Source organism: Scyliorhinus torazame, chromosome 6 (assembly GCF_047496885.1).
Source record: "Scyliorhinus torazame isolate Kashiwa2021f chromosome 6, sScyTor2.1, whole genome shotgun sequence".
NCBI lineage: Eukaryota > Metazoa > Chordata > Chondrichthyes > Carcharhiniformes > Scyliorhinidae > Scyliorhinus > Scyliorhinus torazame.
The window spans coordinates 120,367,117-120,381,586 of NC_092712.1; the positions used below are offsets into that span (position 1 = coordinate 120,367,117).

The 14,470-nt window shown below is 49.8% G+C and overlaps 1 protein-coding gene across 1 annotated transcript in view; it reads right to left on the reverse strand.

Moving 5' to 3' along the window:
- Positions 1–1,959: 1,959 nt before the first annotated feature.
- Positions 1,960–14,470, reverse strand: part of kcnh8 (potassium voltage-gated channel, subfamily H (eag-related), member 8) — a 674,720-nt gene continuing 662,209 nt past the window's right edge. Inside the window, exon 16 of the mRNA XM_072508746.1 lies at positions 1,960–3,663. Coding sequence (XP_072364847.1) covers positions 2,956–3,663 — 708 coding nt within the window. The 3' untranslated portion in view covers positions 1,960–2,955. The remainder of the gene's footprint in view (positions 3,664–14,470) is intronic.

Consider the following 14,470-nt stretch of genomic DNA (forward strand, 5'->3'; position numbering starts at 1 on the left):
TTGATCGAGGGTGATCGCACCCAGTCGCGGGTAGTTGGAGTCGTAAAATGGCCGCTGCCGTTGGTCGCACGTGTCGGGTCGAGAAGATGGCCGCCGACCAGATGGCCGCTCCCATGATTCGCACGAGGCTGATGACGCGTCAGAAGAGGACGTGTCGGGTCGGTGCGCAGCAGCATTGCGAGGCCTGCGGGCCTGAGAGCCTGATTTTCGGGCTGGCTGTTCTTTGTTTTTCTGGCCCCTGGGTCTGGCCAGGCAGACCCTCGCAAAGTGCCCTTTCTTCCCGCTGTCTCTGCAGATCGCGGAGCGGGCTGAGCAGCGTGGGCGTGGGTGCTGGCCCTGCACGCAGAAGTAGCAAGGTGTGCCCCCATGGTGAGCGGGTCGCCGCGTGGCGCAGGCCTGTAATACGGGCGAGTCTGAGGAAGTCCGGCGGGGGCTGGCAGAGTCCGCGGGGTACGTACCCAAGTTATGTCGGGCCACCTCCAGCGAGGAGGCGAGCGTTAGCGTCTCCTGGAGGTCTTTTGCCCCGTTTTCGAGCAGTCGCTGCCGGATGTAGGTTGAGCAGATGCCGGACACGAAAGAATCTCTGATGTGCAGGTTCATATGGACTTCCCCTGTCACATCCTGATGGTCACAGTCCCTGGCCAGCGCGGTGAGTTTCTCAATAAACTCGTCGAGCGATTCCCCCGAGCGCTGCCGGCAGGTAGAGAGCAGATGCCGGGCGTGCACCTCATTGACGGGTTTGACAAACCGCTTGCGGAGCAACGCAATCGCTTCCTCATAACTCGTCGCCTTTTCGAGCGTGGCGGAGATTCTGTGACTCACCCGGGCGTGGAGTAGACGCAGCTTGCGTGGCCCCAGGATGGGAGTCTCTGCGGAGTCCAGGTAGGCCTCGAAGCACCGCAGCCAGTATTTAAAAATTTCCTTTGCCTGGCGTTCGTGCTTCCAGATTGAGCTTCTCTGGTTTTAGGCCTGCGTCCATCCTGAATCTAGTTTAGCCTAATAAATTGAGGTACCCTCAATAATGATGCTTAGAGATTAAACTGTAAAGGAGGCTTTATTCGGCTAATAACTATGCTACAGATTTGGACGAGAGCTGACTGCTATACAGACCATGAGGCAGGCCTTTATGTATGGCTCCCAGATGGGCGGAGCCAGAGGCGGAGTCCCCAGGGTTCCAAGCCTGGTCTTAAAGAGGACATCACCTTACATGATGATAAGGCAGTGACCGTTCATCACAGCCTTAATGAATTTTCATGCTGATGTCTGCAACCATAGTGCATCTTCCCTTTAAGTATAGTCAGAGGTGCTTGATTAAATTAACATCATTGCCCTCTGCAATCAAAACAGCCTGTAACAGCCTCCCCGAACAGGCGCCGGAATGTGGCGACTAGGGGCTTTTCACAGTAACTTCATTGAAGCCTACTTGTGACAATAAGCGATTTTCATTTCATTTCATTTTCATTTTCAACAGTCACTTAGTCAACATTCGGAGTGGGTAGCACCAGTTACTCCCCTGATAATATGAAGTCAGCACCAAGTTTGCATATAACACTAGCCTGATTCCTGCACATCCACTTCAAAGGATCATCAAATTTGTCAGCCTTATTTTCGGTTGGCTGGAGATGTGGGTCTGAGACTTGTTTCTTTGCACTTTGCCTGTTCAGGAACTCTGTGCCACAGAGATGTCTAACAACCCACATTGGGAATTGTTGGTAACAATCAGTGACAGTGAAAGAGGCTAAGGTTTCTCCTCATCACTCTGAATGGGATTTCGATATGCTGTTAAAAAAAACCTACTAAGGTATTACTTTTGAGCATATCAAAACTAATTTGCACTGGGAGCACAATCTATACAAAACAAAAACCAACTAGAAAACACTTCATACAAAGTTATCAAGTTCTTTTTATTAAATGGTAAGAATCCAAAAGAACATGAAATACTTTTTAATGTTAGTGAGATTTTCTATATTTGTACCTATTTGTGGGATTACCCATGATTTTTTGACATTCCCTACGATGTGTTATTGAAATATAAGCAATAAATAAGTATCATTCTCTATTACTTTTAGTTGTTATAATTGGATCACTGCAGGTACATTCATAGGTAGCATGCAACCGATTCTAAGTAATCTAATTCTTTACATACCTTTTTAACCACAGTGCCTTGGATAACCTTTTTTCCAATTATTTCTGAACTAACATCATAAATAGGATTTTTGTAATGCATTTGAGTTTTTCTTTCAAGCTTTGCCACAAAAAGGTTTCATTATAAACATGTGACTTAAATACAGTTTCCATAACAAATGTATAAAAATAGTCATTTCTGATAAATAATTGAACAAATTGATTTACATGATACAATGTGCAGCAACTAACCTTCTGCTACCAGCTGTAGTTGACTGATTGTCTAGGAGACAGCATGCAGCGATAATTGTCCCTGTGCCTTGTCAGTGAAGAGAACCGACTCAGCACGACATCCCGACCACTCAGAGAAAACTGCCCAATTCATACCCATCTGGGATATTTCAGCAGAGACTTAACAAAAAATGTTTGCTTTTGGGAAGAATGACGTCTGCGACAAAAAGCCATTTTAATTATGTTGCCCTTGATTTCCAGTTGTCCTGAGGCTGCAAGGGTCTTGGGACCGCCCTGGGAGTTTGCAGGCCAGACAAGCAAACTAGTTTTGTGCTCAAATAGTTATAGATTCATAAGCATGCTCCTGAAAACTGTTCTATGACTCTTTCTCCACTGAAGATTAATCTGTTTTATATTTACCACTTTATTTCAAATAAAGTTCAATTGCCAGTGGTCCCCTGAAGTCATTTTCTACGACTCTTACATCTGCAATATCAGTGGAATTCAGAGGAATATTGCACTTACGCAACATTAATATATTTAGGACTGACAGCTGCGCGCCATGCTTCTCAGTCTTTTGTTATTACTTCATCATTATCACTATAAGTTAATGGCGGCGTCATTCTTGAATTTCCCTGTACCTGTCACAACCTCGACAGATGAAGCCGCCATGTTTGATAAAGAGATGCCTGACATCCCTTCCAGTTCCCAGGAATCTGGCGAATTTCCAAGGTCCGACGAGCTGACTGGGCCCAGGTTGGAGCTGCTACTCTCCTCGGATTTGCAGGGAAACACCGGTGGGTTGGACCGCTCTGGCGATGAACTTGCTGAAGATGAAAGGGTTACTGACATGGACTGAAGAGGGGTTAATGTGGTGTCAGAATGCGAAGATACGCACCTAACAAGTGGCAAGCAATCGCCTCGAGGAGACTGAGAATGCTGAGAATGGACTGGCGTGGACACGGCATGGTAATGATCACTATCCATTGGCCTTTGTGAAATCACTCCAACACCTTGAGGGTTACCATATTGAACAGCTGGATCCAAAGGCCACATTCCCCCCGCTGTTGAGTTTTGCGATGGCTTTGTTGTCGTGCAAGAGACTGTCCCTCCCTGCATGTGAAAACAAGGCTGATGTGATGGCCAAGCCATTCTTGGTTTCGAGTTGTCCACTGAAGGGGCCATGTGAGCACCATGAACAGGCCAGAATGGTGTGTTTTTCTGCGCTGTCAAAAGGTTTTCCAAAAGATGCATTACATTGTGTAGGTCTTTGCCCAATTGAGACACTTCTTGAGTTAGATTACCCATCTGTTTAAAAAAAAGTATTTTGTTACTGATTTTGTTTACATAGTGCCAATCAAACTGAGAAATATAGGTAATAATTTACTCACATGAACACACTGACAGTACCTTTTTTGTGTTCGAACATGCAAATGCAAGTGTTGTCTGTGCTCTTTTTAATAAATTTGACCACACTTTCTATGCATTCTGGGAATGCTGGGAGCACATATACCCTTGTGGTTAATTACAGTTCTGTACATAAAGGTACTGTAAAACGTGTACTCGCCTATCATCTATCTGCATTGTAACTATATGCTATGTGGCATCTTTGGTAAGTCGTGCACTAACTTTAACCCATTCTCGCTCTTAGAGCAATGACTGAGAAAGCCATATAAATGCTGAAAACAGGACGGGCAGCTGTAATCTCTGGTTCTGATAGTGCTGGTGTAGCATTCCTCGATAGATTATCTTGACAGGTTTTTTTAGGTAAGGGTACCACGGAGTGTAAATCAAATGCACGTGAATGGTGTTGACGTACAGATCAGCTATGATCTTACTGAAAAATAGAGAAATTTGTATTTATATAGCACCTTTCATGACCACGGGACATCCCACAGTATGGATTGCAACATGTCACCTCACACAAAATAGCTTTGCAGCCTGAAAGCCAATCCCAGCATATTTAACATTATTTCTCTTTTCCTTTCTTTCATAAATCTTTCCATACAAAAGAGACCAGAGGGGAATTTTTTTCACACAGAGGGTGGTGAACATCTGGATAGGGCTGCCAGAGGCAATGTAGAGGCGGGTACAATTTTTTCCTTTAAAAAGCAGTTAAACAGTTACATGGGCAGGGTGGGTATAGAGGGATATGGGCCAAATGCAGGCAGGTGGGACTAGCTTAGTGATAGAAACTGGGCGGCATGGACAAGCTGAAGGGCCTGTTTCCATGCTGTAAACATTGATGACTCTCAAATTTTTTGAGGGGTATCCTATTTTCAAGCAGCTGATTACAAACTGATCCAGTGGACTTAGTCTGCATGATGGAACATGTACACACAGCTGTACATGTGCAGCTGACAAGTGAGCCCTCCAGCCCCAGAACCCCAGAGGATGCCCGCCAGGGGCATCAAAGGCCACAGGACGAGGTAAGCAGCTGGCAGCCTCCACCTCAGATGTGCGTCTTGAGGAAATACCTAGATGTAGTGGTAGAGCTGGGAGGGTCAAGCATGTTGAGCATCACTGAGGGCACCGGAGGAGGGAGTGAGAGGTGGGGGGAGGGGAGGGGGGGGGAGAGCAGGGGGTAGGTAGGGGGGGGGGTAAGGGCTGGGGCAGTTGAGAGGGCATTCTGTCAGGAATGGGGTATTGTACAGCACATTAAACAACTTTTGCACATCCATTATGATGCCTCTGTCACTTTCTTCCGCCATGCAGGATGACCCCTGGACCCTTTGCCCATCCCGAGAGGCAACCCCCACTCCCCGTGGCACCCACCCACCCTCCAGCCGTGGCCATGTCCCCGGAGCTGTGTCCCATCCCCTGGGTGTTCGGATGTTGGCTGCTGCGTGTGTGGTGTTGCCTCCCACAGTGTTCAAGCATCAAGGTTTGATTGGAATGCTAAGCAATGGCTCCCACATGCTACATGGCCCGCCTACCCACAGGAATCCACTTGGCATGTGTCAAGTGCTCACTTAACCACGATTGCCAATTCCCTGTTATCGATAACCTACAGCCACGCAGCCAGAGTCCTCAGCAGTCGGTTGGGATTCTGGGTGAATGGTGGGGCAGACAGGCAGGGACAAGGGTTGCTCCCGGAATGTGGTTGGAATCCAGTCGTTGGCATGGTGGTGCCGCAAGCGATTGCCCCCACACTCTCCCATGGCGGCCCACCCCTGCAGAGGGGCCTTCACCCCCCGCGGAGCACTGGGGTGGCAAGCCCAGCACGCCTGGGCTCTTTGCGTGTGAGCAAAGATTGATACTCCCCTCCTCGGCTCCTATTCTGCTAGGTTCACGTTTTTCAAAAGGAGTACTAATTGGCGCTAGAGTAAGCACTTGCTGGGCAGGCCAATGAATGACGGGAGGCCGTTGGATATGGGGTCGCTCTCTTTGATTGTATGGAAATGGGGCTTAAGTCGTGACAATTGGTTTCTCTCCACGTGTAGGCGAGATCCTGATTTTGCCTATGGGAGCGGGCCGGTTTCATCACAAACTGTTTGGCACCCGGCGTGGATCTCGTCTTCAGCCTCTCCCGCTATTCACAGCCCTCGTTACGGTTGAGCACGAATGTAACAATGCCGGACGTTCGTGCCCTTTAGGTGCAGAAGTGGTAACAAAATGGTCAAGATTGGATCTCAAGCTGAAACTCTGGTCGAGCCTATGTGCAGCTCAAGGCACCATCTTGATAAAAGAGTTTAAGCATGTGTTAGGAATGGTTGCCTGGGAGACCATGAAGGATCTGATATGACAGTTGCAGGCTAGTGCTCATTAGAGAAGCAAGCTGCACATTGTTTTGGTCAGTAATACTTCACTTAATCACCTCCCTTAACATGGACCAGCTGTATTTGCATGGCTAAGGATTGGAAAACCCTTCCTGATTTGTGCTCCCAGCAGGAGCTCAAATTAGGTGCAACTCAGCTTTGCAGGAGAACATAGGACTTCTCAATTCATCGGAAGGCTTCTCAATTCACCGGGCGGACTGCACCACGTCATCAGGCAAAGCAAGGGGTGGAGGGGTTTGCCTCCTCATCAACTTCTCCTGGTGCTTGGATGTGGCGACCTACTGCTCCCCGGACCTGGAATACCTGACCGTGAAGTGCCGCCCATACTATCTTCCACGTGAGTTCACTTCAGCCATTATCACAGCGGTCTACATCCCACCCTAGGCAGAAGTAAGGAAGGCCCTGGACAACAGTACACAGTTATAAACAACTATGAAACAGAACATCCGGAGGCCTTGTTCATTGTGGCCGGAGACTTCAACAAGGCCAACCTCAAGAGTGTACTGCCAAAATTCAACCAGCACATCTCCTGTCCGACCAGGGGCGACAACACTCTTGACCACTGCTACTCAAAAATCAAGGGTGCATACCGTTCCATCCCCCGACCGCACTTTGGGAAATCAGACCATAAGACGGTGCTCCTTCTCCCGGCATACAAGAAGAAACTCAAGCGGGAGAATCCAGCTAAGAAGGTTGTGCAGTGCTGGTCTGAGGGAACAGAAGAGTGCTTATGTGACTGCTTAGAGACAGTGGACTGGTCCATATTTAAGAACTCAGCGACCAACTTAAATGAATATGCCACCACCATCACAGACTTCATCAGCAAATGTGTGGACGACTGCGTGCCAAAGAAAGCAGTACGTGCGTTCCCCAACCGGAAACCATGGCTCAATCACGAGATTGACTCCCTACTGAAGGACAGGTCTGAGGCGTTCAAGTCAGCCGATCCTGACCTGTACAAGAAATCCAGGTACGACCTCCGCAAAGCCATCCGAGATGCCAAGAGAGAATATCAAACCAAGCTCGAGTCACAGACTCTCGGCGATTGTGGCAAGGACTAAACAACATAACGGGCTACAAAGCGAAGTCGAGCAGTATCTCCGGCAGCAGCGCACCCCTCCCCGATGAACTGAATGCATTCTATGCTCGGTTCGAGCAGGTAACCAACAATCCACTGTTGAGTGCCTCAGCAGCTCATAATTCACCCATACCCACCATCACAGCTTCCAATGTCAGATCGGCCTTCCTGAAAGTGAACCCTCGGAAGGCGACGGTCCCGGACGGGATCCCTGGTCGTGCACTCAGAGCCTGCACAGGGGTATTTCCGGACATCTTTAACCTGTCCCTACTCCACTCCGAGGTCCCCACCTGCTTGAAGAAGACCACCATTATACCGGTGCCAAAGAAGAACCAGGCAACGTGTCTCAATGACTACCATCCGGTGGCCCTGACGTCAGTCGTAATGAAGTGCTTCGAGAGGTTGATCATGAAGCGCATCACCTCCATACTCCCAGAACACCTTGATCCACTGCAATTCGCATACCGTTGCAACCGGTCCACAGCAAACGCCATTTCCCTGGCCCTACACTCATCCCTAGAGCATCTCGACAACAAGGACTCCTACATCAGACTCCTATTTATTGACTACAGCTCTGCCTTCAACACCATAATCCCAGCCAAGCTCATATCAAAGCTCCAAAACCTAGGACTTGTCTCCCTACTCTGCAACTGGATCCTCGATTTTCTGACCGACAGACCCCAATCAGTAAGAATGAACAACAACACCTCCTCCACAATAGTCCTCAAAACCGGGGCCCCGCAAGGCTGCGTACTTAGCCCCCTACTCTACTCGCTGTACTCACACGACTGCGTGGCAAAATTTGGTTCCAACTCCATCGACAAGTTTGTTGACGATACGACCATAGTGGGCTGGATCTCGAATAACGACGAGTCAGAATACAGGAGGGAGATAGAGAACCTAGTGGAGTGATGCAGCGACAACAATCTCTCCCTCAATGCCAGCAAAACTAAAGAGCTGGTCATTGTCTTCAGGAAGCAAAGTACTGAGCACACCCCTGTCAGCATCAACGGGGCCAAGGTGGAGATGGTTAGCAGTTCAAATTCCTCGGGGTGCACTTCTCCAAAAATCTGTCCTGGTCCACCCACGTCGACGCTACCACCAAGAAAGCACAACAGCGCCTATACTTCCTCAGGAAACTAAGGAAATTCGGCATGTCCACATTAACCCTTACCAACTTTTACAGATGCACCATAGAAAGCATCCTATCTGGCTGCATCACAGCCTGGTATGGTAACTGCTCGGCCCAGGACCGCAAGAAACATCAGAGAGTCGTGAACACCGCCCAGTCCATCACACAAACCTGCCTCCCATCCATTGACTCCATTTACACCTCCCGCTGCCTGGGGAAAGCGGGCAGCATAATCAAAGACCCCTCCCACCCGGCTTACTCGCTCTTCCAACTTCTTCCATCGGGCAGGAGTCTGAGAACACGCACGAACAGACTCAAAAACAGCTTCTTCCCCGCTGTCACCAGACTCCTAAATGACCCTCTTATAGACTGACCTCATTAACACTACAACCCTGTATGCTTCACCCAATGCTGGTATTATGTAGTTACATTGTGTACCTTGTGTTGCCCTATTATGTATTTTCTTTTATTCCCTTTTCTTCCCATGTACTTAATGATCTGTTGAGCTGCTCGCAGAAAAATACTTTTCACTGTACCTCGGTACACGTGACAAGAAACAAATCCAATCCAATCCAACAGGGCAGGATTCTCCTAAAATGGGACTATTTCCCCACGTCGGCGTAAAAACGCTGTAGTTTTACTTCAGAGATTCCTGTAAAAAAGTGGAGTTAATTCAATGCCTTGCAGGGGGCTAGCAGGGACCCAGAGTGAATCTCGCAGCTTTAGCTGCGGATGTGGGCCCCCACACTTCCGGTTTGTAGTCCACGCATGCACACGGCGGCAGCTTCCAGCGGCTGCGCCAAGCTCCATGGCGGACTCAGACCGCGGAGCCAGACCCCAAAATTAGACACCCCTGATTGGCCGTGCACCCGAGCATCTAATCGCGTGGATCGAGCCCCCCCCTCCCCGCTGCCTATAAGGACCGCCCCCCCCTCCCCCCAGTTTCTGATCCCCAACCCCCACCAGGGCGGCTACGGGCTGAGCCCGAAGCCGCCATGCGATCATCCCAACCGTCGATAGCAGGTTAGTTCCACACCGTCGGGAACTCAGCCGGTCGGGAGCGGAGGATCGCTGGGCGGGCCTCTGGCAATGGGCCCCAGCCGCGCGGCGCACTCCGCGATCATGTCAATTTTCGGGTCCCGGAGAATCGGCGGACCCAAATTTGGCGTCAAAGTGGATTGTCCGCGTTCGGCGCGGGGCTGCGGAAAATCCAGACCATAGTCTCCCAAATGGAGAATTCTGCCCTGTTGTAGCTAATAAATTACCCCTAACCGTATGTGATCTTACCTTGTGTATTAAACGTTTGCGCAGCACCTTATCAAATGCCTTGCAGAAGATCAGATATACTACATCGGATTGGATTTGTTTTATTGTCACGTGTACTGAGGTACAGTGAAAAGTATTGTTCTGTGTACAGTCCAGACAGATCATTCTGTACATGAAAAGATCTACATATTGAGGATCTTCATTATCCACTTGGCTTGCTACATCTTTGAAAAACTCTAGCAAATTTGTCATGGATTTGCCCTTCATAAACTATGCTGACTCTGATGGATTGTGTTTTAACTTTCTAAATATCCTGTTATTACTTCCTTAATAATGGATTCTAACAATTTCCCAATGACAGACTAATTCATCTACAGTTTCCTACTTTCTGCCTCTCTCCCTTTTTGAATAATTCCGTTACATAAGCATCTTTCCAATCCACTGGAACCTTTCCCGCATCCAGGGAATTTTGGAATGTCATAACCAATGGATCCACTATCTCTGCTAGGATGTAGGCTATCAGTCCTTGGAGACCTGTCCGCCTTCAATCCCAACAGTTTATTTTGTACTTTGCCCTATTGCTGATGATTGTTCGAAGTTCCTCCCTTTCTATTATCTTTGCATTACCTCTACCTGTTGCTATTGGGATGGTACTACTGTCCTCCACTGTGAAAACGGAGGCAAAATATTGGGCTTGATTCTCCGTTTTGACGCCCATATCGGGAGCAGTGCTGGTTTTCGGATTCTCCGCCCCCTGAAAAGTAGCGTATTCTAGGAGTACGCCTCGCCAATTATCCACGGACACAGGCCATTGCCTGAGTCCCCCCCGCAATGCTCTGTCCCCGACCGGCCGAGCTCCCGACGGCATGGGTTACGCGTGGTCACACCGTCCGGGTGCCTCGCGTGGCGGCTGCGGACTCAGTCCGGGGCCGCCACAGTCGGGGGAGGGCCGATTGGTGGGCAGGTGGGGGCTTCATTTCGGGCTAGGGGCACTGTGGGTGGGCGGACCGGGCACGCGAGCGGCTGAATGGGGGCACTACTTTAGCGGTCCAGGTCCGCGGGCGGAGTCTGCCATGGAGCACGGCGCGGCTGCTGCAGGCCGCCGCCGGGTGCATGTGCGACCTCAGAACTGGAAGTTATGGGGGCCGTCACGGCAGCTAGAGCTGTGAGCTCTACACTGCCTCCCTGCTAGTCCCCAGCAAAACGGTGAATCGGTGGCCTTTTGATGCCAGTTTTCTGGCATAAAAGACCACCGTTTCCATGCCGGTGTGGGGACTTAGTCTCCAAAACGGAGGATCCAGCCCATTAATTTAGTGTCTCGGCCATTTCGGTGTACCCCACTATTAACTACCCAGTCTCATCCTCCAAGGGACCAACCTTCACTGTAGCTACTCTATTCTCTGGGGATTGAGGGTGATTTAGAGATTTGGATCAGAAATTGGCTAGCTGAAAGAAGACAGAGGGTGGTGGTTGATGGGAAATGTTCAGAATGGAGTTCAGTTACAAGTGGCGTACCACAAGGATCTGTTCTGGGGCCATTGCTGTTTGTCATTTTTATCAATGACCTAGAGAAAGGCGCAGAAGGGTGGTTGAGTAAATTTGCAGACGACACTAAAGTCGGTGGTGTTGTCGACAGTGTGGAAGGATGTAGCAGGTTACAGAGGGACATAGATAAGCTGCAGAGCTGGGCTGAGAGGGGCCAAATGGAGTTTAATGTAGAAAAGTGTGAGGTGATTCACTTTGGAAGGAATAACAGGAATGCGGAATATTTGGCTAATGGTAAAGTTCTTGGAAGTGTGGATGAGCAGAGGGATCTAGGTGTCCATGTACATAGATCCCTGAAAGTTGCCACCCAGGTTGATAGGGTTGTGAAGAAGGCCTATGGAGTGTTGGCCTTTATTGGTAGAGGGATTGAGTTCCGGAGTCATGAGGTCATGTTGCAGCTGTACAAAACTCTGGTACGGCCGCATTTGGAGTATTGTGTACAGTTCTGGTCACCGCATTGTAGGAAGGACGTGGAAGCTTTGGAGCGGGTGCAGAGGAGATTTACCAGGATGTTGCCTGGTATGGAGGGAAAATCTTATGAGGAAAGGCTGATGGACTTGAGGTTGTTTTCGTTAGAGAGAAGAAGGTTAAGAGGAGACTTAATAGAGGCATACAAAATGATCAGGGGGTTAGATAGGGTGGACAGTGAGAGCCTTCTCCCGCGGATGGAAATGCCTAGCACGAGGGGACATAGCCTTAAACTGAGGGGTAATAGATATAGGACAGAGGTCAGAGGTAGGTTCTTTACGCAAAGAGTGGTGAGGCCGTGGAATGCCCTACCTGCAACAGTAGTGAACTCGCCAATATTGAGGGCATTTAAAAGTTTCTTGGATAAGCATATGGATGATAATGGCATAGTGTAGGTTAGATGGCTTTTGTTTTTTGACTTCCCATGTCGGTGCAACATTGTGGGCCGAAGGGCCTGTACTGCACTGTATCGTTCTATGTTCTATGTTCTATATTCCCTTTTATATACTTAGAGAAGCTTCTGCTATCCTTTTTTTTAATACTTTTCTTTCATAATTAGTTAGTTTTCTTTTATAATTTAAGATTGCTCTTTTTATTTTCTCAGGACTTCATCTAAAATGAGTGATTGCTGCTGGTCTACCATGTTGGACAGCTTATAGGAATCACCAGCAGAAAATGAGTGTTTGGCCGTGGGCGTCTTGTTGGGGAACACCTTGGGCGGGATTCTCCCACCCCCCGCTGGGTCGGAGAATCGCCGGGGAGCGGCGTGAATCCCGCCCCCACCGGCTGCCGAATTCTCCGGCGGCGGGGATTTGGCGGGGGCGGGAATCGCACCGCGCCAGTCGGCGGCTGCTAGCAGTGCCCCCCGCCCGACGATTCTCCAGCCCGCGATGGGCCTAGTGGCCGTCCGTTTTAGGCCAGTCCCGCCGGCGGGACCTGACTGCGCGGGCGGCCTCCCGGATCCTCGGGGAGGCGCGGGGGAATCTGGCCCCAGGTGGTGCCCCCACGGTGGCCTGGCCCGCGATCGGGGGCCCACAGATCCGTGGGCGGGCCTGTGCCGCGGGCGCACTCTATTCCTCCACGTTGGCTGCTGTGGAACTCCGCGATGGCCGACGCGGAGATGAACCCCCCTTGCGCATGCGCTGGGATGACGCCAGCACATGCTGGCGCTCCCGCGCATGTGCCAACTTGAGCCGGCCAGCGGAAGCCCTTCGCCGCCGGTTGGCGTGGCGCCAAGCCCCTTCCGCGCCGGCTGGCGCGGCGCAAACCACTTGTGTGCCGCCCTAGCCCTTGAAGGTGCAGAGGATTTCGCACCTTCGGGGCGGCCCGATGTCGGAGTGGTTCACGCCACTCCTTCATGCCAGAGTTGCCCGCCCCGCCGATTCCCGCAGAATCCCGCCCCTTATTTAGCATGAGGAGCTGGAAGACGAGATGTGGCCGGAGGAACAACAGCTGCTGCAGGAGAGGAGTGTGTGAGGAACAAGTGTTGGGATGGGCTCTCAGTAGGAGGCTCCATCCACCTCGGGTCTTCAGAGAACAGGGCCGGGATTCTCCGACCCCCCGCCAGGTTGGAGAATCCCCGGGGGGTGGTGCGAATCCCACCCCAGTACTCTGACTTGCACATGTCCGAAGAGCAGTTCATGAAAAGGCTGAACTTTACCAGTGAAATCATCAGAGATCCAAAACCTTATCGAGTGAAGACTCGGATGTTGCAGGATAGCCATGGCCTCATTGTGGCAATTCAGGTTACAGGGATATTAAATTTGTATGCTCCTGAAGTCTTCTAGACTGCCACATGTAATATATTCTCAGTGAATCTAAACTGAGAATATGTCCATCTACATGGTGATTTGTTCCATGCTCCACAATCTGGCAATTGTGAAGGGTCAGCCATTACCACCAGCAGATTTGCACAGCAGAAGAGGGAAGAAGGTAAAGAGGAGGAGGTGGAGGCATAGGAAAAAGAGGAGCAGCACCAGATCGAGAATCAGAAACCTTTAGGTTGAGAATCTGCATCTGAAAGGACTACCCATTGTTGTCCAGTTTAAGAACACATTTGAGAGACATAGAATCATAGAAGTTTACAGCATGGAAACAGGCCCTTCGGCCCAACCAGTCCATGCCGCCCAGTTTTTACCATTAAGCTAGTCCCAGTTGCCCGCACTTGGCCCATAACCCTCTATACCCATCTTACCCATGTAACTATCTAAATGCTTTTTAAAAGACACAATTGTACCCGCCTCTACTACTACCTCTGGCAGCACATTCCAGACACTCACTACCCTCTGAGTGAAGAAATTGCCCCTCTGGGCCCTTCTGAATCTCTCCCCTCTCACCTTAAACCTATGCCCTCTAGTTTTAGACTCCCCTACCTTTGGGAAAAGATGTTGACTATCTACCTTATCTATGCCCCTCATTATTTTATAGACCTCTATAAGGTCACCCCTAAGCCTCCTACGCTCCAGGGAAAAAAGTCCCAGTCTATCCAGCCTCTCTTTATAACTCAAACCATCAAGTCCCGGTAACATCCTAGTAAATCTTTTCTGCACTCTTTCTAGTTTAATAATATCCTTTCCATAATAGGGTGACCAGAACTGCACACAGTATTCCAAGTGTGGCCGTACCAATGTCTTGTACAACTACAACAAGACGTCCCAACTCCTGTATTCAATGTTCTGACCAATGAAACCAAGCATGCCGAATGCCTTCTTCACCACCCTGTCCATCTGCGACTCCACCTTCAAGGAGCTATGAACCTGTACTCCTAGATCTCTTTGTTCTATAACTCTCCCCAACGCCATACCATTAACTGAGTAGGTCCTGGCCTGATTCGATCTGCCAAAATGC